Source organism: Balaenoptera physalus, assembly GCF_965194825.1.
Source record: "Balaenoptera physalus genome assembly, chromosome: 19".
Classification (NCBI taxonomy): domain Eukaryota; kingdom Metazoa; phylum Chordata; class Mammalia; order Artiodactyla; family Balaenopteridae; genus Balaenoptera; species Balaenoptera physalus.
This window is the reverse complement of record NC_138900.1, coordinates 13,563,377-13,586,178: the sequence shown is the minus strand read 5'-3', so window position 1 is coordinate 13,586,178 and position 22,802 is coordinate 13,563,377. Positions and strand designations below refer to the sequence as shown.

Below are 22,802 nucleotides of genomic sequence, written 5' to 3'. Positions count from 1 at the left end.
GAGTGCTTACTATGGGCAGACTCTGTCAGGTGCTTTATATTCATTGTCTCCCTAAATCCTCTCAGCAGCCCTGTAATCCCTCTTTTACAGAGGAGGAGGCATATTGCCCAGGCGACTGTACCACACAGCTGGGATGCAAGTCCTTAACTTTCTGTCCCTAATCTTCAATCACTATATTTCTTCTTCCTTCTCATCAAAAACTGAAAACTCAGGGACTAAGTGAGGGAAATGGAGTACCAGGGAGGTCCTTCCCATGTGATCCAGTGCCAGATGGAGGTGGGAGGGCTCAAAAGGTGAAGGCTCCCTGAAGTCAGGAAGGCTTATCCCACCTTGGAAAGATCTTTAGATATGGAGCTGACCTAAGAGATAGCTTCATGGTCATGGGGAGCTAGTTCAGGAGAAGATGGATGGAGGGGATGAGGTTTCCTAGCCTTGTGTGGCAGGTCCTGAAAGGGATCTGGAAAGCCAGGGACAGGGGGAAGAAGAAGATATGCGGCATTGGAGAGATAGTAGAGGGTTGTGGGTAAAAGTTCCTCCCAGTTCTCGAGGCAGAGAGACCTGGGTTCAGATCTTGGCTCTGTCACCTTGGACGTCACCTTCCCAAATGTATTTTCTCATCTACAAGATGGGGATGCTAGAACAAGAGTTGAGGTGAGGATGAAAGACGGTCATGTTCTTAGCATGTGTCTGGCTCAGAGTAAATGGTCAGTAAATATCCATTATTACTATTATTGTGTAGTATTACTCTTCGTTCTGTTTTGGCGAGTACTGTGGGCATAACATGACTCTGAATAAATGGATGAACCCTTGAGCACTTTAACAGGGGTTCTCTAGGAAGCTTGGGGCAGAGAGGCCCAGGCAAGAAAATGTGCACTTATATGGCCAGGAGTTGAGGGTGTATGTGTTTCATTTTCTTAGAGCTACAAATGTAAGAATTAGTTATGTGAATTCCCAAGCCATAGATTTCCAGACAGGTCATTAAGGGAAAGAAATGTGTGAAAAAGGTATTTCTCAGGTTTTTATGCAAGGCTCCCAGTGGCCAGGTGTCCGGTCTGTAGTGTGGCCAGAGAAAACCAGAGGTCCTTGGAATATTAAGCCTTAAGGAAATTGGGTTGAGACACCATCAGAGGCAGAGGGATCCAGATCGGGGCTCACTTGAAATCCAGATGGCTAGAATTCTGAGGCCCTCCTTCTATACATGCCCATTCCCAGCCTCTCTGTTTCCTGGTCCAGGAGTTGGCTTATGCCTTGAGAATCTCTGTGGGTATTCAAAAGGAAGGAGCCCCTGTAAGATATAATAACCATGGTGTTAGAAATGACAGCTGACGTTTACTGAGGACTTACTTTGTGCCCTACTTTGTGCTTTGGTCTTAACTCATAGCAACCATGCCAGGTAGGAATGATTGTGAGCCCCACTTTACAGATAGAGAAAGTAGAGCTCAGTGAAGTGATCACATTTACATCAGTAAGTAGGAGAGGAGGGACATAAGCCACATCACTGCCTGTTCTTTTTCATCACCCACCCCTCTGGGGTCCTAGCTCTGTTAGGTTAGAACCAGCTCCTTTGTCCCTTTCCAAGACCTCACCAATATCCCAGTAACTCAACTCTCAGAACTTCCGTGTTAGGTGTTTGAAAATCATTACCGTGGCTATAGATATGACCTCAGTTGCCCAAGAGTGAGGGCAGAGTTGGTTCCAGTCTTTGATCATTGTCTCTTTTCTCAAGTATTAGTATACTTTGTCCCTTTCCCTTGCCCCATCAGCATTACCTGCCATCCTCCACTCACTCCATTGAGCTAGTCATGGAAGTGGTAACAAGGTTTTCAAGGAGGACAGTCAGTCCTGTAACAGTTCCTTCCTGAGACCTCCTTTTTTTTTTTTAATATTTATTTATTCATTCATTCATTCATGCTGTGTCAGGTCTTAGTTGCGGCATGAGGAACCTTTAGTTGTAGCATTCAGGCCCTTAGTTGCGGCATGCATGTGGGATCTAGTTCCCCGACCAGGGATCAAACCCGGGCCCCCTGCATTGGGAGCGTGGAGTTTTACCCACTGGACCACGAGGGAGTACCAAGGCCTCCTTTATGTGGCTAGCTTGGGGCCTTATTCTTGGGGAGCTCACTTCTGGGTAGAGAGAGGAAGCCTCACTCATCTTCACAGGGCAGACAGGCCCTCAGACGATGGGATGGGAAGGAGACATCACCAGATCACCAGGGCGTGGAGTAGCCACAGAAGGCTTCCTGGAGAAGGGCAGATGTAGGCAATCCCTAAAAGACGTAGAATTTGGATAGGAGGAAGGAGACTGTTGCAGGCTAAAGCCTTGAATCTCAGCCTGAGTATGGAAGCTTGGATGAATATGGCATGGAGAGAGCCCCAGGGAGGATGGGGATATCCTAAACCAAGTCTTTATCTGGAGGAATAGGAGGTGGGGGAGTGCCCTGGAAATGAAGGTGATGTTGGGCTAGGAGCTCTTGAACTTGAGTCCATTGGTGCTGGTTGCCATTATACGCTCCTGGTCAGGAACATGATATCCTGGTGTGCTTTAGGAAGATCACTCCATCTGGGTGTATGGGATGAGTTGGAAGGGGAGAATCTGGAGGCTGAGTCCAGTTTAAAAAGCAACAGTAAGCATTTATTAACTATGTTCTATATGCCAGGCCACTTTCCATTCTTTATTAACTCCTTGAATCTCAGAGCAACACTGTGAATTGGGTACTGTAATTATCTTCAGAATTTTTCAGGTGAGGAAATCAGTGCTCTGTGAGGTTCAGGTGACAATGGTCCAGCTAGTGAGTTGGGGAGTCCAGACCATCTGATTCCAGAGCCCAAGCTTTTTTTTTTTTTTTTTGGCCAAGCCATGTGGCATGTGGGATCTTAGTTTCCAGACCAGGGATTGAACCTCTGCCCCCTGCAGTGGAAGTGCAGAGTCCTAACCACTGGACTGCCAGAGAATTCCTGAGCCCAAGCTTTTAACCACTGTATTCCATTGTCCTCCAAGTCAGGAAAGAGACTGTTTTGATAGTCAGGGGAAAGCAGGTACAGGCCATGAAGATAAAGAGTGGGGATACAGCAAGAAGAGCAGGCCTGCGGGCAGGAGGAGGGGCTCAGATTCCAGAGTAGCAAGTTTGGCTTATTAGGAGTCATAGCAGGTTTCTGAGAGTGGGAGTGATGGAACCAGAAAAAAAATTACTCTGGAAGCAGGCTGAGTGTGTTAGATATCACCTGTATGAGGGACAAGGTCGAAGTCATGAAAGGAGAAGGGAAATGAGATTGGAGCTGAGGGAGCAGGCTATAGGCACCTCTCCTGGTTTTATGGGAGTCCCCCACCCTGGCTCCCCTGACATTCCCTCTTGTCCCCTCTGCAGCCATCGTCAGCCAGTGGCAGCAGGAGTCCAAAGAGAAGGTGGTGTCCCTCCTGCTGTCCCACCTACCCCTGCTTCAGCCAGGCAACACAGAGGCCAAGTCGGAGTACATGAGGCTGCTGCAGAAAGTGCTGGCCTACTCGATTGAGAGCAATGCCTTCATCGAGGAGAGCCGCCAGCTGCTCTCCTATGCCCTCATCCACCCGGCCACCACGCTGGAGGACCGCAATGCGCTGGCCCTCTGGCTGAGTCACTTGGAAGAGCGGCTAGCTAGCGGCTTCCGCACCCGGCCTGAGCCCACCTACCACTCACGCCAGGGCTCGGATGAGTGGGGTGGCCCTGCAGAGCTGGGCCCTGGGGAGGCAGGACCAGGCTGGCAGGACAAGCCACCCCGGGAAAATGGACACGTGCCCTTCCACCCACCCAGCTCAGTGCCGCCAGCCATCAACAGTATTGGGAGCAACGCAAACGCAGGTGAGGAGGTGGGAGTCCGGGAGGCCATGCCTACTTGAAAAGGGTCGGACCGGGCTCTCTCTTCACTCGCTCTGTGTCCCTGGGCAAGTCACATAACCTCTCTGGGCCTCAGCTTTATGAGACAGTGCAGAGGTTGTGAACTGGCATTGCCAGAGCCATTCCTGACCTGCAGACATGTTTTATTGAGCTCAAACTCAACAAAACTTTGGTTTTTGTTTTGTTATGTTTTTAAATAAATTTGGTGATGTAAGGAATTGGGAATTTTCTCCTAAAAATCCGGATTTTCAGCTTCTCTTGAAAAGTCAAAAGATCTGGCAACTCAAGGCCTGTATTCCTGGTGGCAACCGTAAGATGGAGTTGAATATTGGTCACCGCCTTCAGACCCTGCACATGTGTCCCAGTCGGCCTCTGCCCCTACCATCCCACTTTGGGCATGTGTGATAACTGCCTGACTTCAGTTATAGACCATCATAATTTGAGGTCCTTTCCAGCCCAGACATTCTGGGTTTTTGTATCTGGCTCCAGCTTACAGACTCATTTCTGAGAAATGTATGTTTGTAAGCCTGTTCATATAAGATGTAACTCATGCTGCAAGGCATTAGTAATAGTAGGTAACATTGTTGAGCATTGACTGTGTGCTAGATACTTCTTTATAAGCACTTTTCAGGCATGATCTCGTTTAATCCTCATCACAACAATATTATTAGCCCCATTCTGCAGATGAAGGCGCTGAGACTCAAAGAGACGAAGTCTTGTATTCAAGGTCACAGAACAAGTGGTGGAACTGGCCAGGGTTTAGACCCAGGCAGTCTGATACCAGAGCTTGCCTCTGACCGCTGTGCCATCCTTCAACTAAGTGGTCTCTTAGTAAGCACCCCCAGAGGCTGGGGTGAACGGGAGGAGCTGGTATTCCAGTGAGTTTTTGAAATATTAGTTGAAATGAACAGTATAAGGGAGAATGGCATTTCCAAGTATTGATGAGGTGACAGGACCTGACTGAAAGCAAGAAGTTTCCAAATTTAACCTCAAGGTGGCCGGCCCCTTTTTGCAGGCACTGGTTAAAGCAGGCCAGGAGAGGGTGGTGGTGAAATGTTACCTGTGCCAGTGGGTGGGGTGAACCCTGGGTCTTCATTGCCCAGCTGTGTGGCACCTGGTACATATCAGTTACCCTGAGCCTCTTTCTTCCCCAGCTGAATATGGATATCCTGGTCACCTGCCTCCTTCCCAGATGCTGGCACGAATCAGGGAAGATAGAGGGGTAGAAGGGCACTTCGGGAGCTCTAGCAACCCAAAGTGTCTTGGACCTTGTTTTCTAGTCTCAGAGCATGACAGTTTCTGGGTCCAGGTTGGGAGGGTATATTAATAATCATAATTCTAGCTAAAATATATTCAGCGTTCAGTCTTTGCCAAGAGCTGTTCTGAGAAGTTTATACTTATAAATTCATTGGCTGAGTCACAGAAGAGTCACTTGCCCGAGGTGGTGTAGCCAGAATTTAAATCCAGGCAGTCTGGCTCCTCAGCTCATATTCTTTATTACTGTGCTACACTGCCCCCACCTAAAAGTGACCCTCCCGAAGATGCTTATCAAGGGGAGGGGTCACCCATGCAGGGTGCCCATACATTCCTTCCTCCCCACGATGGGGACAGCAGCTTTAGAGGACCAAGCTGGAAAAATGTTGAATAGGGGATTTGAACCAGAAGAGGAATTGGGCATTCCAGATAGAGGGCACAGCATGAATTGAAGGTATAGGGGTGTCAAATTGGAGGGGACAGTATGCAGACAGGTCTGGCTAGGATGGAGAAGTGCGAGCAGTTAAATGAGTAATAGCAGTAGCAAATATTCATGTTTACCCTGTGCCAAAGACTTCACATGGAAGTGGAGACAGAGGGGGAAGATGAAGTGACTTGCCCAGGATCATGAAGTTAATAGATGGCAGAGCCAGAATTTGAATGCAGGTCTGTCTTGACTCTCAGATCTCAGTATGTTAGGGCCACATTCAGAGGGGGCCTTGAAGGCTAGGATGAAGCTTTTCAATTTCAATTTCAAGCAGTTGCAGGAAACAGGAAGCCATTAAACTATTTTTGAGTGGGGAGCAAGGATTGGCCTGTAAGGGCAGGCAGGGTGGGTTTGGGGTGCTGCCAAGGACAGGCCAGGGCTTCTTGGAGAGTGTGAGGCCCTGGATGTCTGGCCGGCATTCCTGTTTTTATGGTTCTCATGCTGTGGCCAGCCTCCACCCCAGTGTGGGTCCAAAAAGGGCTCCTCAGGAACTGCACAATCGTTCCAATCAGGATAATTTCCAGTCCTCTCAGCCTCGCCTGCCCGCTTCTTGGTTGAGAAGGGAGGAAGGAGGAAGCCAGGAACACCAAGACAGGCAAAAAAAAAAGGCCTGTGTTAAGGGTTACCCAGCACCCCCCAGGGCCCAGAGGGTGACATCTTCTAGGAGTCCAGAGGCTTGGAGGAGCCCCTTGCAGAGAACCCCAGAAGTCACAGATAGGGGGAGGAGGCTAGCCTTAGTGGGTGGGATCAATGCACTGCCCTCTCCCTCAGGTGACTTCTGGCTAGGAGCATAGATAACTGCCACAGATGAGGGAAGGTGCTTTGGGGGCCTGTACCAGGCTGGTTGTCCTTCTGAGGCTGGGTGTCAGTGTAACACTGGCAGGAACCCCAGCCTTTCCATCAGAATCAAGGCTGGGGTTCTTCTGTCTCTGCCTCTCAACTCTTTGTGGGAACTGGGACAAACGACTTCAGTTCCCCAGGCCTTGATGTTCTCACCTACCCAGGGTGAGGCTTTTTGGCTTTGTTTCCTTTTCTTTTTTGACTTGGGATACTTCTAGATTTCCTGTGTCAAGCTCAGAGGCCCCCTTAGCACCCTTAGGATGGTGGGTGCCCTCCTTTTGGACTTAGTGAAACTTTGAAAATTCCTGTGTATCTTGCCCTGACCTGGAGGTATAGAAATGATTGGACAGGCTTGCTGCCATCCTGCAGAAGCCCAGAGTCCAGTGTGAGGCAGGCTAGTGAAGGGAGCAGTAAGTGCTGGACTTGAGGTAGCAGCACAGGGACCCAGGGAACGCAGAGGAAGGAGTCACAGAAGAGGGAACATTTGAGCCAGGAGTGAAGGCTGAAGTGGCTGGCAGATAAGGGTGGACAAGCGGTGAGCTAGGGGGAGGGAATAGCACGTGTAAAGGTCTGGAAGCTCATGGGTACCTGCCCTGTCCTTAGAATGGTTAAAAATCAAGTTGGATCCTTTTTCCTATCTCAGGAATGGGATGGATGGAGGATGCGAAACATCCTGTGGATGAGGGCCTGGATTCACCCTGATTTGGGCTCAGTATAGGAAAAATCTTTGGGAGGTGGTGAAGCCCAATAACAGAGATGTTGAGGAAGCAGTTCATGTACTTCATTCACTTACTTTGCAAGTAGTTGTGAAGAACCTCCTCTCGTCTAGGCCCCATTGTAATTACTGAGGATACAATGACGTTTAAGACAGGACAGGGCCCTGCTGTCACAGGTCCTGTAGGAGGGGCGTACAGTTAATAAGTGAACAAATAACTAGATAAGGTCATTTCAAGCTGTGATAGGTGCTGTAAGAAAGATAAGACAGAGTGATATGATGGGGGTTGGTGGGGGACAGCTACTGCTGACTGAGGGTTCAGGGAAAGCCTCAGAAGAGGTGATTGTTTGAGATGAGACCTGGGGTAGCCAACTGCTAAGATCAGGAGAACAAGAAGGGCGATCAAGCACAGAAGTCCTGAGGCTGGAACAAGCTTGAATGTTCCAGGAACAAATTGGGGCGGGGGTGCAGCAAAGGCTAGAAGGGCTTGAACCAAAGGGGTGAGTCATGGGAGATGAGAAGTCAGGGGTGTGCAGGGCCCAGATCCTGCAGGGCCTTGTAGGTGTCGGGGGAAGAGTTTGAATTTTATTCTCAGTGTGAAGGGAAGCTACAGGTAAGATTTAATCGGGGACTGACTGGGTCAGATTTGCATTTTTAAGAAGGATCAGTGTGGCTGCTGTGAGTTGACTAGACTGTAGGGGACAAGGATGAAGGCAAGAAACCGGCGAGGAGGTTGTGACAGTAATTCCAGCTAGGGACGCCAGTGACTTGGCCCAGGGTGCTAGCAGAGGAAGTGGAGCGGTTCAGAGAAGTGGCTGAGAGCTTGCTGATGGATTGGGGGGTGGAGGAATGAGGGAACCAGCAGTGCCTGGTAGGTGGTTCCCCTCAGACCCCAGGGTCCCTTCCTCTTGTTGGATTCCAGGGCTGAGCTGCCGTCCATGGCACTGACCAGGGGGGCACGGTCTCCTGTGGTCAGATCCCCAAGCCTGACCTCTTGCCTCTCTCCCCCTCCGGCCAGGTCTCCCCTGCCAAATCCACCCCAGCCCGCTGAAGCGCTCCATGTCGCTCATCCCCACGAGCCCCCAGGCCCCTGGTGAGTGGCCGAGTCCAGAGGAGCTTGGGGCCCGGGCTGCTTTCACCACGCCCGACCACGCACCCCTCTCGCCCCAGAGCAGCGTGGCCTCCTCTGGCAGCGAGCAGACGGAGGAGCAGGGCTCCAGCCGGAACACTTTTCAGGAGGACGGCAGTGGCATGAAAGGTACAATGGGGGAGAGTAGCACTAAGACCCTCCTCAAGAGGCTTCCACAGAACTTACAAGGACAGGAGAGAGCTTGTAGCTGCCTCCCCACCTGTCCTGTCCCTCCCCACCCAATTCTTCCTCTCCCCACCTCCACCCCCGAGAAGGGGACAGGTCTGAGGAGAGTGTACAGGCCCTGCCCTTAGGGCTTAAGACTGAGCAGAGGGACCCCCACAGGTCCCAGTCTGATGGGGGAAAAGCCCCTGCCCTCAGGCACACCAGTCTGACAAGAAAGCCAGGACACAGAGGTAACTGATGGAATAGAGGTTCCAGGAATACTTTTAAAGACATCAGAGGTCGTCCTAGTACACATCCAACCCAGCAACTCAGGAAGATCGGGTGTTCTGACCAGGGAAGGCCACCTGGAAGGGTCTGGCTGGACAGAAGAAGGTAGCTTATGGACCCTTGGCTTCTCCCTACCTCCTTCCAATTCTCTACAGCTTTTAAGGCTGCCTATGATTTATGCCTGGTCCTTCCCCACAACTGTCACCAGGGCCAGATTCCTGATCTTAGGCCCTCCCTTCTTTTCCACAGATGTGCCCTCGTGGCTTAAGAGCCTCCGCTTGCACAAGTACGCGGCCCTCTTCTCACAGATGAGCTATGAGGAGATGATGACACTGACTGAGCAGCACTTGGAGTCTCAGGTGAAGCCGAGGGGACCATCAGGGCGGGGTTGGGGGCAGTACCATTTTGACATTACCCTTGCAGCCCGAGCCTCCTCTGTCTCTTTGGGCCTTGTTGGGGCACCTTGAGTACCTCAGCCTCCCATTTCCAGCTTCCTATCCCCTTCTGCCCTACCGCAGAATGTCACCAAAGGTGCCCGCCACAAGATAGCCCTGAGCATCCAGAAGCTGCGCGAGAGGCAGAGTGTCCTCAAATCCCTGGAGAAGGTGAGGACCTGGTATCCCCATCCAAGGCCAACTGGCTACCCAGTGGTGCTAGTGGCTGAAGTCTCTGGGTCAGCCTTGCTGCCCGTGTGGCCCCCACCTCGGGACCTCCCCAGCCCTAGGGAACCAGGGTCCAGGGACCAAGTGCAGGTCGGCTCACAGGGCTCACTTGCTATGGCTAAGCTAAGAGGCTCTCCTCCCTGTCTGTCCTGGCCTGTGTCTCCAGAATCTTGTTTGTTGACTCAGCCCCTCTCTTCCATTTTACTCTTCCATTTCTAACAGCTCTTTCTGATAGAGCAGAGTGTCTCCCCTGTGTGCATGATCTCTCTTTCCAGTTGTTTCTTATCCGCTCACTCTCCTTACACATCTGCCTTGATTTGCATCCCTTTTTCCCTTTCCCTGCCACTTACCTTCTGGTTTTTGCCCCCCTTCAGTGTCTTAGTCCAGATCTCTGGGTCTGAATCTGGTTCCATCCTCGGTGGGACCCTGAGGCCCCACCTTCTAAGCTCCGTGGGACTCTACCTTGAGTGGGGGAAGAGGGAATGTGTATGTACAAATGTGTGTGTTTGTGCATGTGTGTGTGTGTATGCTCTGGCAGTGCCCTTACCTGCCTTCTCTGTGTGCTAGAACCCAGGGTACCACCAGCTCTCTGCAAGGACTGTTTGACCCCACATGTATAGTCATTCTACATAGTTCTGGGGGTTGGCATGTGACCTAGGCTGTGTCTTCCCCACTCAGGATGTGCTGGAAGGCGGGAATCTGCGAAACGCTCTGCAGGAGCTGCAGCAGATCATCATCACCCCCATCAAGGCCTACAGTGTCCTCCAGGCCACTGTGGCTGCCGCCGCCACCGCTACCACCTCTACTGCCAAGGACGGGGGCCGGGGGGAGCCGCCGCTGCCAGGTGCAGAGCCTCCCCTGGCTCACCCTGGCACAGACAAGGGCAGTGAGGCCAAGGACCCTCCAGCTGCAGAGGGCTACCCCCCTCCACCAGCTCCAGCTCCCACTGATGGCAGTGAGCCAGCCCCGGCTCCCGTCGCTGATGGAGACATCCCCAGTCAGTTTACACGGGTGATGGGCAAAGGTGAGACCACCCAGGGCCCAGCAGGAAATTCTGGGGCAGGGTGCCAAGTGAACCCAGGCATCAAAGGTCAAATCCAATTTAAATGATGGAAGCAAAACTTTTCAAAGCACTCTGGGGATTAGAGCACTACAGAGAGTGGCTAAGACTGAGATGACAGGGCCCCTGCCCTCGGGTGCGTCCAGGCTGATGGTAGGAGACAGCCCTTACCCTCAAAGTGTCTCCAGCCTGAGCAGAAGATGGGACATTGTGTATTGTGTCAGTGGAAACTGCATACAGTAAAGAGTGAACAGATAAGGCGAATCCGTTGGTTCTTTCAGAGGGGACTGAAGTCCACGGGATGGGTATGGTGAAGCTCTTAATGGGCTCGCCTTTTCCTAAGGCAGCACAGTGTAGGCAACTTTACACTTGGGTTTAAGTTGTTTTTTTAATAAGTTTGTTTTCCTTTTTTTTTATAAATTTATTTATTTATTTATTTTTGGCTGCATTGGGTCTTCATTGCTGCGCACGGGCTTTCTCTAGTTGTGGCGAGCGGCGGCTACTCTTCCATTTCGGTGCACGGGCTTCTCGTTACGGTGGCTTCTCTTGTTTCAGAGCACGGGCTCTAGGTCACGGGCTCCAGTAGTTGTGGCGCACGGGCTTAGTTGCTCCGCGGCCTGTGGGATCTTCCCGGACCAGGGCTCGAACCCGTGTCCCCTGCATTGGCAGGCGGGTTCTTAACTACTGCACCACCAGGGAGGTCCCAGGTCTAAGTTCTTTTAGCTGTGTGGCCTGGGACAAGTGACTCAACCTCTCTGAGCCTCAGGCTAAAAATGCCTACATTGATGAGACTGTTGCAAGACTTAAAAAGGAGAAAAGGTGTCATTGACTTCACATCTGCTTTATGCCAGGCACTATGGTGGGCACTTTATATATCCTCGTGATAAGCCAGGTACAGTGCTTGGCACATAGCTAGTGCTCACCCAGCATGAATTTCCTGACCCACCTTCTGTGCCACCCAGCTGGGCCAGGGAAGCTGGAACATGGCAGAGGGCGTGCTGGTAGCTAACCTCCTGCCCTTTCCCATGTCCCCAAGTGTGCACCCAGCTGCTGGTGTCCCGACCAGACGAGGAGAACATCACCAGTTACCTCCAGCTCATCGAAAAGTGCCTGACTCATGAGGTGAGGCCTTGTCTAGGGGTCCCAAGAAGGGAAAGGCTGCCCCATCACTCTCAGGACCAACATTCCTTGTATAGCCAATAGGGCCCTGCCTGACTGGCACCTGCCCACCTCTCCAGCCCTCATCCTCCCCAGTGTTGGGTTCAGTGGAGGCCCCTGAGCGCTCATTCTTAGAGCCTTAGTACATAATCCTCTGGGGAGTGAATCCCCCTCCCGTCTGCTGGCCCCTCAGATCTCAGTTGATACGTCTGTATCTCAGGGATGCCTTGACCAGCCCCTCATAACATCAGGTTTCTTGTGCCTCCTGTGCTTCTCCCTCACAGCATTTATCACTGTTATGAATGCGTGTGTATCTTCTCCCCAACTAAACTGTAAGCTCCGTGAGCACAGGTCACCTCTGTGTCCCAGCATTGACCAGCACAGGCAGTTGATAAATATTTGAGCAAATGGATGGAAGGCAAATGTGAAAGAAGCACACACACCCCTTTCACCCCCCTAATTCTAGGCTTTCACGGAAACGCAGAAGAAACGGCTGCTGTCCTGGAAACAGCAAGTGCTGAAGCTCCTCCGGACCTTCCCGCGCAAAGCCGCACTAGAGATGCAGAACTACCGGCAGCAGAAAGGGTAGGCGGGCGGCCAGGGCACAGGGACTTCCCTCCCTAGGCCCTCGCTGGTTGAAAGGTAGCGCTTAGAGGGGTGATGGCGCTCTGGGCTGGGAATCCTGTTATACTCGTTCAGTAACTGGGTGTCTTTATGTAAGTCACCCAGTGAGGACTCTGCCATAAGAAAATCAGGTGGTCCCTGATTTTGCATTAGAATAGAGTGCTGAGCTGGCAAAACCAGCACATGTCCCCATAGCTGGCCCCTTGCCTGTCCCTTGTTCTCCTCACCTGTGTGCAGAGGGCTCTGAAGTCCCTTCTCACGCCAGACAAACAACAGAAATATTGCGCTTGAGAACTGAAGTTCGGAGAACTACTTCGAGTGGACTTGAGGAAACCTTCGTACACTCCCCGTCTCCATCCTGGGAGTACCCTTGGGGCAGGAGGAGACAATGTACAGGGCAGGGACTTGGACAGGGAATCCCTGCTCAGAGCAGATCTGTGTTCTGTCCACCCATGGGGGCTGCGGGGGGGTGTGAGGAAGAGGTGAACAGATGGGCCCCATCCACCTAAACTGACACCCTGCCTTCTGCTCTCTCACAGCTGGGCATTCGGCTCCAACTCACTCCCCATAGCTGGCTCTGTGGGGATGGGGGTGGCCCGGCGGACCCAGCGGCAGTTCCCAATGCCTCCCCGGGCCCTTCCGCCTGGCAGAATGGGCCTTCTGAGCCCCTCGGGCATTGGGGGCATCTCCCCTCGACATGCCCTCACCAGCCCCAGCCTTGGGGGCCAGGGCCGACAGGTGAGCCAGCTGGAAGCAAAGGACCTGGCACTTCTGGGGTTGGGGTGGTGGTGCCTGAGATATGTGTCCATATCTTTGTGTCTGGGCCCAGCATAGAGGGGAGGGGACGACTCTGCCAGCTCCACCACTCCTGGGTCTGGGCCTCTTCCCCGCTCACCCACTGCTTTCTCTCTCCCATGCCACATGCAGAACCTGTGGTTCGCCAACCCTGGAGGCAGCAACAGCATGCCCAGCCAGAGCCGCAGCTCTGTGCAGCGGACCCACTCGCTCCCGGTCCACTCGTCCCCCCAGGCCATTCTCATGTTCCCTCCAGGTACAGTGCCCACCTTTAGGACTCGACCTCAACAGCACCCTTAGCTGGCCTTTCTTTTCTCTTCTGGGTCTTGTACACACTATCCCTTGCATGTGTTCTGTCTCTCTGTCTTTCTCCCCCTCCCTGTCATCTTCTCTCACTCCTTATTCCCACCCCACCCCCGTCTCTATCTCTCTCCCTCCCTGTGTCATAATCTTAGTGTTCATACTGGTCTCCGTCCCCGTCTTCTTCGAGAATCGTTAAGTACTCAGTGTGGAAGGGTGGAGGGGATGAGACAGTCACAGCAGCCAGGTGTCTATAGAAGGGAGTCCTGCCTATCAGTCCACTGGCATTCTTTCAGGAGCCAGGTGACCAAGCAGGAACCAGTAGACTTCAGCTCTTGGAACGGGTTCTACACTAAAGGGTGGAAGGGCTGTCTTCCCCTCTGCTTCCCCTCTGCTCACAGATCAGCCTAGAGATGGGAGATTAGAATGAGGGCAAAGTGGGCAAAAGGGAGGTTAGAGAAGCGCTAGCCCTGCCTTGCTCAGTAAGTCAGGGGTGATTCCCTGTGCCAGGCCTGCTGCTGGGCAATGAGGCTGCAGAAGCAGATAAGGCTTGTTTGGAAAGGGCTGCCTCTAGAGAGAGCTTAGATTTGCCTGTGACCCTAAACTCTTCATGTCACAAATAGCCAAATCAATAGGGATTCTTTATGAGATTATGCGAACTGCCATCTGTGGGAGGCAGGAGACCCCATTTGTCCTGTTCATCCTAGCACAGGGCTTGGCACGTGGTAGGCATCTGTAAATGATATTAAATGACTAGATGGATGAATTACAGGAGTAAAAAATGAGAACAGTTCTTTTCACCAGTATGCCGTGTGCTAGACTGTGTGTCAGACAGCTTTCCTGCACTGTTGAATGAAATCCTCCCAACTGCACATGTGAAGGCACTGATATTATTCCCATCTTATTAGTAATGAATCTGAGCCTCAGAGAGGTGATTTGCCCAAGGTCAAAACTTTTTTTTATTAAGGAGAGACAGTTAGATGGTCTGACATGGCTCATGGGTTCAGAGGGGAGGTCGTGAGAGGTGAGGCTGGAGCGCGAAAGAGCAGGGTCTTCTAAACCTAGGTAAAAAGCTCAGAGTTCCTCCTGAAGCAGTGAGGAGCCCAGGAAGGGTTTTAAGCAGTGGGTGGTGTCAGGTCTGCCCAGGGATCTAGTGGGCTCTTGCCCAGGTGCCAGAACAGGAGGCCCTTTGAGAGACTGTATGAAGACCAGCCCCCATGGCTGCTGTCCAGATTTGCCCTGCCTGCTAGGCCTTCCCCAACAGCATCCTGCCAGAGGAGCGAGTCCAGGTGGGAGGGAAGGGTTCTAATTAAGCTTCTGCACCAAGTACAGAGCAAGTCATCAGTCAGGGAGCACAGGGCTGCCCAGTGCTCAGGGCAGGTGCCCTCACTGTGCCCAAGGGAACGTGTAGTGTGTCCAGAATAGTCGTGGCCTCCAAGCAGCTCCCCCAGCTTTACATTACTTCCTGTCAGCCTTTCTCTGTGTTGCCAAGCCTCTGCCCTTGCCATTATCACCTCTGCCTGCTTAGTGGCACTCCCTGGCCTGTCTGTCCTTCAACTCTGCCCAGTCATACCTTCCATCCAAGTGTGTGCATGTCTTACATTCTCTTGCCTTTACTTTCCCTCCCTCCCTCCCTTTCCCTCTCGTTCCCCTCAGCCTCTCCCTCATGCCAGCCTTTGTCTTCGTGACTACCTTTCACCCCAGTCCAGTCCTTACTGCTTCCATTCTCCTCTCTCCCACCCAGACTGCCCGGTCCCTGGGCCTGACCTGGAGATCAATCCCACTCTGGAGTCTCTGTGTCTGAGCATGACAGAACACGCCTTGGGTGGTGAGCATTTCCTCTTTCCCTGACCCAGCTCCCACCTACCCACCAGCGTCTCCACCTCTGAACTGAGCAACTCAGAGTCATCCTGAGGGGTCCCCAGGGGAGGCCGGACTCCAGGGAGGGCCTGACTGGGATGACAGGCTACCTGAGCACCTTTTCTTGGGCCTCCCGCCAGCTCCTGACCTTCCTCCCTTCCTCCCTTTCTTACCACAGATGGGACAGACAAAACCTCCACCATCTGACGGGACCCACAGCCCAGCGCACCCATAGGCTCCCCGGGCGGCGGGCGGGGGCCAACCCCCAACGGGCTTCTCCGCGACAGCGAGAGGGTGGGCTGGCTCAGCTATACATTCTAATATTTTTCTACTCTCTCACCCTTTTAACTTTTGTTTAACATTGGCACACGCCTTGCTCACTCCCAGGCCCGTCGAGGGATCTCTGCTGAGGCCCAGGGAGGTAGGGGGCAGCCAGGGTAAAGGGGGCAGGGACTGGCCAGCCTGCCTGCCCCCTCCTTCCCTCCTTCATCCCCCACCTGGCCCCGTCCCACCCCTGCCTCCTCCAGACTGCCGGCCACCTGCCCCTCCCAAGAAACAGTCTCCCTCAGAGACTCACTGACCCACTGTCTTGTGGGGCCTGCTCAGAACCATCTGACATTTGGGGAGAGATGAGTGAGGTAGATAATCTGCTCTCCTGAACGTGATTTGAGAGGAGCTGCAGAGATAAAGGCGGGTGAGGAGAGGAGCGTGTCTGTCTTCGTGCGCTCTGTCTCTCTCTCTCTCTCCCTCCCCCGCCCCCCGCCCCCCTCACCTCCTTGCCGCCTTCTTCTCCTTCCCCATTCCCATCATTCCCCGAGGACAGGAGCCACTCTCCTCTCACTCACCTCCTTTTGCCCTGTTTATCAGAGGTTCTCTGCAATTAATTTCTTAGGCCTATTTAAGATACATATTTATATAGTTCTTAACGGTTTTTCTCTCTGATCATTCCCTCTCATTTTTAGAATCCCCAGGCCTCTCTCTGAGCCAAGAAAGTGGCAGGGGGAGCCTGAATTTTACGAGAGGAGAGGGCAGAGCCCTCTCCTCCAGACCCCTCTAGCCCTTCCCCACTTGCCCCCAGCCCTGGCTCCCCAGATGCGGAGGTTGAAGGCTGGGAGCCAGGGCAGCCAGTGAGGTCAGGAAGTCTGTTGCCTTAACGTCTCCTTCCCCCACCGACACAAACCCTTCTCCACTCCAGGTCTGGTTGCTGAAAGACTTGGGGGTAAGGAATAAGGGAAAGGGGATGGTTTTTGGTTTCTTTCCCCACCCCCATCCCCTTTTCTTTCACCCTTACCCCACCCCCACCCCCCATTCTGTCATGACCTCACTTAAGTGGAACACTATATCATAAGCCAGAGATTCGTCCCAGCCCCAGAGTCATACAGACCCTCCGATCCCTGTTCCTCCTGAGGGGTTGTGCTGGGGCCCAGGTGGAGGGGGGGGGATTTGGGGGTTCAGGCTGTAGGGAAGCCAGGGTCCTCTATTCCAACCCCCTGTCCCCCTCAACCCACCCTCGCCCCCACTGGGACATTCTCAAGCTTTTCACACCGAAAAGGAAAAAATGTTATTTTTAGATACATTTTATGAATAACTTTTGTTATGAATATGGCTGGTAACCATTGTGTATGTTATTAAAGATACAAAATGTTGGGAAAAAAAAAAAACCAAAAAAAAAAAAATTTTAAAACCACCACCCTCCCTGCACTCACCCATTCCCCAGACCTTCTTGCCTCTGCTCTCCTGGTCTGGACCTCCCTCAACTCTGAGCCCAGGGAGGGGGAGGAAGCCATGGGGTGGGGTGGCCCTGGGGACCTGCTCTAGGTCCCCACCTCCTCTCCCAGTGCCGGGCTGGGTAGGGTGTCAGGTTTATTTATGTACCTCTTGCACACTCATCAACCTATGCAAGTCCCCCACCCCGGCCCCTCCATGTTTCTGTGCCTTTGCTCATTCCCCTCCAACTCCCAGGGCTTCTCCAATCCTCTCCTAGCCCGGGGAAGTGGGATGGACAGGGGCCACCTCGTTTTGGAATCAGCAGGGTGTCCCTCTTAGAGACCCTCACCTCCTCCCAGCCAGTCCTGTCTTGTTCACTACCCATCAGGGTGAGCTGGGTCTGCCTGGCCCTGGGAGGTGGTGAGGGACACCCCCACACACAGTGGGAGGCAAGAGCTGCCCCCCTCCCCCCACCTGTCAGCAGAGTGTGCAGGACGCAGGCGGCCCCACTCTGATGGGCAGGACCCTGATCCACTCCCGACCCTCCCCAGCCCCTGCCCCTCCACCATGATTTCACTCTCCCTTCTATTCCCAGCCCCACCGGCAGAATCAGCTTTGAGTAACTGTACAGTTTTTCTCGCTGTTGGAGAAGACTTATTTGTTGGAGTTTCACTTGTTTAATGGTCTGGGCTTATTTTGGAAAAAAAAACAAACAAACAAACAAACAAAAAGGATTCTGACCTTTGTTATGCTACATTTCATGAAAAACATAGTGGCCCTGCCTTTGTGGCCTTTGCTTCCGTGCCTTAAGCACCAGGGGTGCGGGGGCGGGGGGCAGGAGAATGAGACCATGGTGCCTGGGAGGGTAAGTAAAGAGAAGTTGGCTTTATTAACAGCAGAGGTTTGGAGGAGAGGGGAACAAAGCAAAAGGCTCACAAAGAGACCACTCGAAAAGTGCCTTCCTGCACGAAATAACTGTATCTGCACCAGCCCTGAAGGCCCTGGGACTCAGTCACTGTCACTTTCAGCTTCACTGGAATCAGAAGCTGCGGCTTCACTGCCATCCTCCTGAGCAGAATGCTCGCTGCCACTGGGGAAGGGACTGGCGCTCCGGCTCCGCTGGCCAGCCCCATCGCTGCCACTGTCTGAATCATTGTCACTGCCGTGGGCTCGTCCTCTGTCCTCATCATCAGAGTCAGCGTCGTCCTCCGAATCAGCATCACTGCCGAAGATCTCCTCTTTGTCCCTGGCAGCCCGGGCCTCATCCTCACTGCTTTCCTCCTCACCGCTGCCACTCTTGTCACTCGCCTCGTCCCTGTCACCCTCCTCCCGTTCACTCTCACTGCCTGAGCGCTCATCCTCGCTGCCTTCCTTCTCACTGCTGCTGCCCTTCTCTCGTTCCTCATCTGTGAAGGAGCAAGAAGAAGTAAGACCCAGTTCCCCACCCTCCCAGGGCTCCCAGAGTTTGGCCCGTCCAGCTTTACCTGAGCCCCCAGCTTCTTTCTCTTCCGTCTCCATTTCCTCCTCTTCTTCCTCCTCGGGTTCGTGGTTCTCCAGCTGGGCCTTCCGTGCCTCCTGGAAGCAGCAGGGTTGAGGGGAAGGGGAGGGTGTTCTATCTGGTTCCTGTCCCAGTCCTCACGAACTACCACCCTCCCCATGGGTGCCCTGGGTCAGTGGTGCTTGTTACCTGGGCTTCTAGTTCCTTCTCATTCATGTCCCGGTGTTTGACCACAAGCAGGGCATTGGTACCCGACTGAACCCCTGCCTTGGCTCGGCGCTTACTCAGGCGGACCCTGCGGTGGTGGAGTTGGGGGAGGGGTACGTGAGATTCAGTTAAGGACCCCCGTGGGGAATCTGGTCTAATATGGTTCTTACCCATCCTTACTCATCTATGCTTAGCCCAGAGCAGACCAGAATAAATACAGACTGAATAAAGGAGACTAAACTTGGGGGTAAGGGACGGGCGGGATGATAGCCGTCAGGATAGCAGTTTGGTTGCCCTGCACTTTATATGTGTATATGTATGCCCTGTACACATACACATAAACGTATAAAGAGACTTTAATGTGAATTAGATACCAACACTTTAAAAGAACAGAATCTGGATTTCTGGCTTTTGGAAAATAAGATTCTGTGACCCCCCCCCCGCCCGGGCCTTTGTTGCCTCGCCGCCGCCCCCCACCCCCACCCCCACCCCGAGCATAGCGGCAAATGGGTTGCTGTGCTGGGTCACAGTGCCCCTTGGAGGTTGCCAAGAGCTCCAGGTCACCCAGCCCCCAGCAGCCCACTGTGCCATTTACATTTTTTGCCTGGCTTAATTAAGGGATCAGAATTGGGATCTCTCTTTTAAATAGAAACTCCAGTCACACTTTCCCAACCTTTACACCAAGGGTCCCAACACAGCAGTAAACTTTTAACCATCAGGGAAGTCTTGTGGGGGGGGTCATGTTTTCTGAACTTGGATATCTAGCGCTTCATTTAAAATATTCACGATAATTTTACGCATTACTCCATACTTTAGCTATGTTTACTCTTACATGAAGTCTCTCATTAGTATCGGTAAACTTGGTAGTCCTACCCTATGTGAAAGTTCTAAATATCTCCGGTGTTCGGTAAAGATTTTCTTTCTGGGTTCTTGTGTTAGAACCAGGTCCAGCCCACATGCATGAACAGGCTTCTGCTCTTACCAATGCACATGGCAAATCTTTAGGTATAAATGACCTCCAAGGTGGCTCCTGCATACCCCAGGGTACTGAAGTACAAGCCCAGGCTAGTCTGAGTGAGGTAGGACTGTGCTGAGTACCTGGTCTCCAACTCATTGTAGTAAACCCCATCACCCTCTCGGAAGATGAAGAAGTAGTTTTCCTCGTAGCCCTTGCTAGCCTTGTTCTTCACATTCCAGTTGTACTCCCGAGCAATCTTGTAGTCGTACCTGAGGATGAAGGGGATAGGGTCAGCCCCATTTCTTCCCTGTGAGGGAGAAAAGGAGACACTTCTCAATACCCAAAACCTAACCCCAACCCACGCACACGTCATCTGGTGCATAATCCATCTCCTCTTCCTGGTCCCGTTTTCGTTTCTTCAGTGTTTCTTCCACAGGCAGGAAGTAAGCCACAAATTGGTTCCCTTCCTCATCCATCATGCCCCTGGTTGGGGGAAAAAGAGGAGCAGTTAAGAGTGAGTGAGGAGAAAGAGACAATAAGAAGCAGGCCAAGGTGGACAGCAGGGCCACTTACCTGATCATGGCCTGAGACATCATCTCCAATGCAGCTGCACCACTTGTGTCCTTGGGGGCGGGGTCTGAATCAAAGATTACCTGAGCGCAAGGGTTGATCCACATCTGGGAGACGGAGGGCACTGGGGTTAGACTGGGACAGGCAGAGATGGCAGGCTATCCCTCTCTGCCCCCTGCCCTGGTTCTGACCTTAAAATCTGGAAAGACAGGCATGACCTCCACTGGTGTCACTCGGGGCTTGCTGTAATGCTGGGAGATCTGGCAGAGGCAAAAAACAGGGTGAGAAGGAGTACAAAGTGCTCTGGAACCACACCTCTGTCTGCCTCCCCCCGATCCCAGTCCCTCAATTACAGATTTCTGGGCATCCTCAAAAGTCTTCTCAATAGCTGTGATCTGGCTATCCCTGTCTTTGTATATTTCTTCCTCAGTGAACTGCTGCTTCACAGAAACCCCAATCCTAGGGAGGAAGAAAAAGGCCTTTAGAGGCCACTGGATATACATGAATGCTCCACCTTGCCTCCCTACCCACCACAACTTACTTAACCTCAGGCTTCTCATTGGAAATGCCATAACGATTGAACTCCGTGGAGATGTACTCTGTCTTCCGCATCCATGGCACCACCTTTGCATGCTGCTGGGATCTGGGGCGGGAGAATCGGGCACCTCAGGACCCCACTGCCTTCCTCCCATCAGAGCCAGTCCTGAGTCCCCACTCAGCACCCCCTCACCTCTTGGAGCTGGTGGGGGCCTGAATCTCCTCTTCCAAAAGCTTCTCATCAGCTGGATCTAGGAGTACTAGAAGAGAGCAAGGTGAGAGGAGGACTATGACGGAGGCCCACAGCCAGCCCTCACTAGCTTAGAGAAGGCCCTCCCTGTCTCCCAACGCACCACTGGGGTCGATGCGGTAGGTATCAGGGTTGATGAGGTCAATGGTAACTCCCAGGTCTGGCTCAGTCAGGAGATCATGTTTGTGCTGTTTCTCCAAGGAAGTCGCTTTGTACTGGACGAACCTGGGTGGGGAAACATGCCCATTACGGTTCCCTGATTCCAGCCTTATCCCTTACACCCCTGCTTCCCAGAAGGCTAAGCTCCTCCAGGGAGGAACTCGGAATGAAATATCCCCCATGTTGGAGTCAGCAGGCTAGCAGCTCTCCAGTGGAAAGAGACTTGGATACTGCTTGCTTCTTTACTTAAACATTTACGGGGCGCCTACTATTATGTGCTAGCTACTGTTCTATGCCTGAACAGTCAACAAGAGAAGCAGTCCTTGCCCTCAAGGAACTCGTATTCTAAGTGAGGCGTTTCCCTAACCCCCATGCGCAGTCTCACCTGTTCTGGTCGAAGGGATAGGTGATGAACTTGGGGTCGAAGGGGATGTCAGGGAGGCTATTGCAGTACTTGACTCGGCAGACCACTCCAGACCTGGGAACACAGTGGCTCAAAACCCGGCCCCTGATGCCCCACCTCTGTTCGCAGCCCCCACTGGCCCACCCGTCCTAAGAAAACACAATGGAGCTCACCTCTCAGGCAGAGTCCGATGAGAATTGGGCCTGGTGGGTAAAAGAGAGACACTGACAAAAGATGGAAAGAACGGGATTGACAGGAGAGCAAAGGGGGTTTTTCCAAGCTTTTAAAAGGGAAGGAGAGAGCGACAAACACTAATTCCTCTTGGTAGGGGTGTCCCAAGTGCTCTAATGGAGAGTGTCACGTATTCCTTTCGGTGTCCCTAAAGGCTTTAATGAATGAAGCCAAGTGCTCAATCTTTTTGAAGGAGATGTGTTCAAGTGCTTTAGTAAAAAGAGCCTCATGCTCAACTGTTTTTGGGAAAAGGGGTCTCCAAACGTTTGACTGGAAGAATAAAAACTCAATCCCTTTTGGGTAAAGTCCCCAAGAGCTTAATTCCAGAACTCCACGGCAGGGCAAGAGAGAGGCAATACGCCTTCTGAGACCCGCCCCCGTGAGCGGGTGAGCGCTCCGTGACGTCACGGGCTGACCTGGGGCGCTGGTGAGGTTGTAGACTGACAACTGGGCTCGACCCTCCCACCTCGCTGATGCCTACCCGTACGTAAAACAGTACAGCCAAGCGCCGTAGTGCCTACCTGTGGCCATCCTCGCGCTGGGCCTGGGTCTGGATAGTGGGCGCCATGGCGACGACGCGAGAGAAGTCCTGACAAGAGCCTCAGAGAGCCACGGTAAAAGGCGTGCCGACTTCGGCGCACGCCCAATCCGAGGCAGGGCTCGGGTTGACACCGTTCTCCTCGGGGATAGGGTCGGAGTGAGGTGGGCTGGTGAGAAGAGTTCCCGCAACACTGGAGTACTACGTAAACGTAGTACAGGTAAACGCGCAAACAACGCCAGGGACTGACTCACAGCTCCAGAACCACCAACTGCCGCCAATGCTCTAAGGACCGCAGGTCGCCTCAGGCAGCGAGGCCTTCTGGGAAATAGAGTCTGATTGGAACCACACCCGGATTGGCGAGCGTCTGGGCAAAGGGCGGAGCAAGGCAGGGAAACCTCTTGTGATTGGTGAATCGGTATCTCAGTCTAGACGTCGGATTTGAGAGTCGAGTTGGAGGGTGGGTTCTTTCCTCCCATTGGTTAACTTTTCTGGGAGGCGGAGTTAACCAGCAAAAGGGGCCTAGAGACGTAGA

The 22,802-nt window shown here is 52.8% G+C and overlaps 2 protein-coding genes across 6 annotated transcripts in view; one reads left to right on the top strand and one right to left on the bottom strand.

Moving 5' to 3' along the window:
* SAMD4B (sterile alpha motif domain containing 4B) overlaps positions 1-17,588 on the top strand; it is a 37,297-nt gene extending 19,709 nt beyond the window's left edge. For all 5 annotated transcript variants that reach the window (XM_082437831.1, XM_082437835.1, XM_082437832.1 and 2 more), the window contains 11 exons: positions 3,366-3,836; positions 8,187-8,426; positions 9,000-9,109; positions 9,269-9,355; positions 10,091-10,436; positions 11,509-11,594; positions 12,097-12,215; positions 12,794-12,992; positions 13,182-13,305; positions 15,094-15,177; positions 15,388-17,588. In XM_082437831.1, coding sequence (XP_082293957.1) covers positions 3,366-3,836; positions 8,187-8,426; positions 9,000-9,109; positions 9,269-9,355; positions 10,091-10,436; positions 11,509-11,594; positions 12,097-12,215; positions 12,794-12,992; positions 13,182-13,305; positions 15,094-15,177; positions 15,388-15,416 — 1,895 coding nt within the window. In that variant the 3' untranslated portion in view covers positions 15,417-17,588. The remainder of the gene's footprint in view (positions 1-3,365; positions 3,837-8,186; positions 8,427-8,999; positions 9,110-9,268; positions 9,356-10,090; positions 10,437-11,508; positions 11,595-12,096; positions 12,216-12,793; positions 12,993-13,181; positions 13,306-15,093; positions 15,178-15,387) is intronic.
* Positions 17,589-17,786: 198 nt separating this feature from the next.
* On the bottom strand, positions 17,787-22,389 carry PAF1 (PAF1 homolog, Paf1/RNA polymerase II complex component). The gene is made up of 14 exons (XM_082437836.1): positions 22,251-22,389; positions 21,672-21,701; positions 21,481-21,573; positions 21,040-21,161; positions 20,880-20,946; positions 20,691-20,792; positions 20,503-20,608; positions 20,341-20,409; positions 20,153-20,256; positions 19,946-20,062; positions 19,720-19,848; positions 18,604-18,709; positions 18,401-18,491; positions 17,787-18,322 (listed from the first exon to the last, which is right to left on the bottom strand). The coding sequence occupies exons 1-14, from the start codon at positions 22,295-22,297 to the stop codon at positions 17,925-17,927; spliced, it is 1,581 nt and encodes a 526-aa protein (XP_082293962.1). The 5' UTR covers positions 22,298-22,389; the 3' UTR covers positions 17,787-17,924.
* Positions 22,390-22,802: the final 413 nt, after the last annotated feature.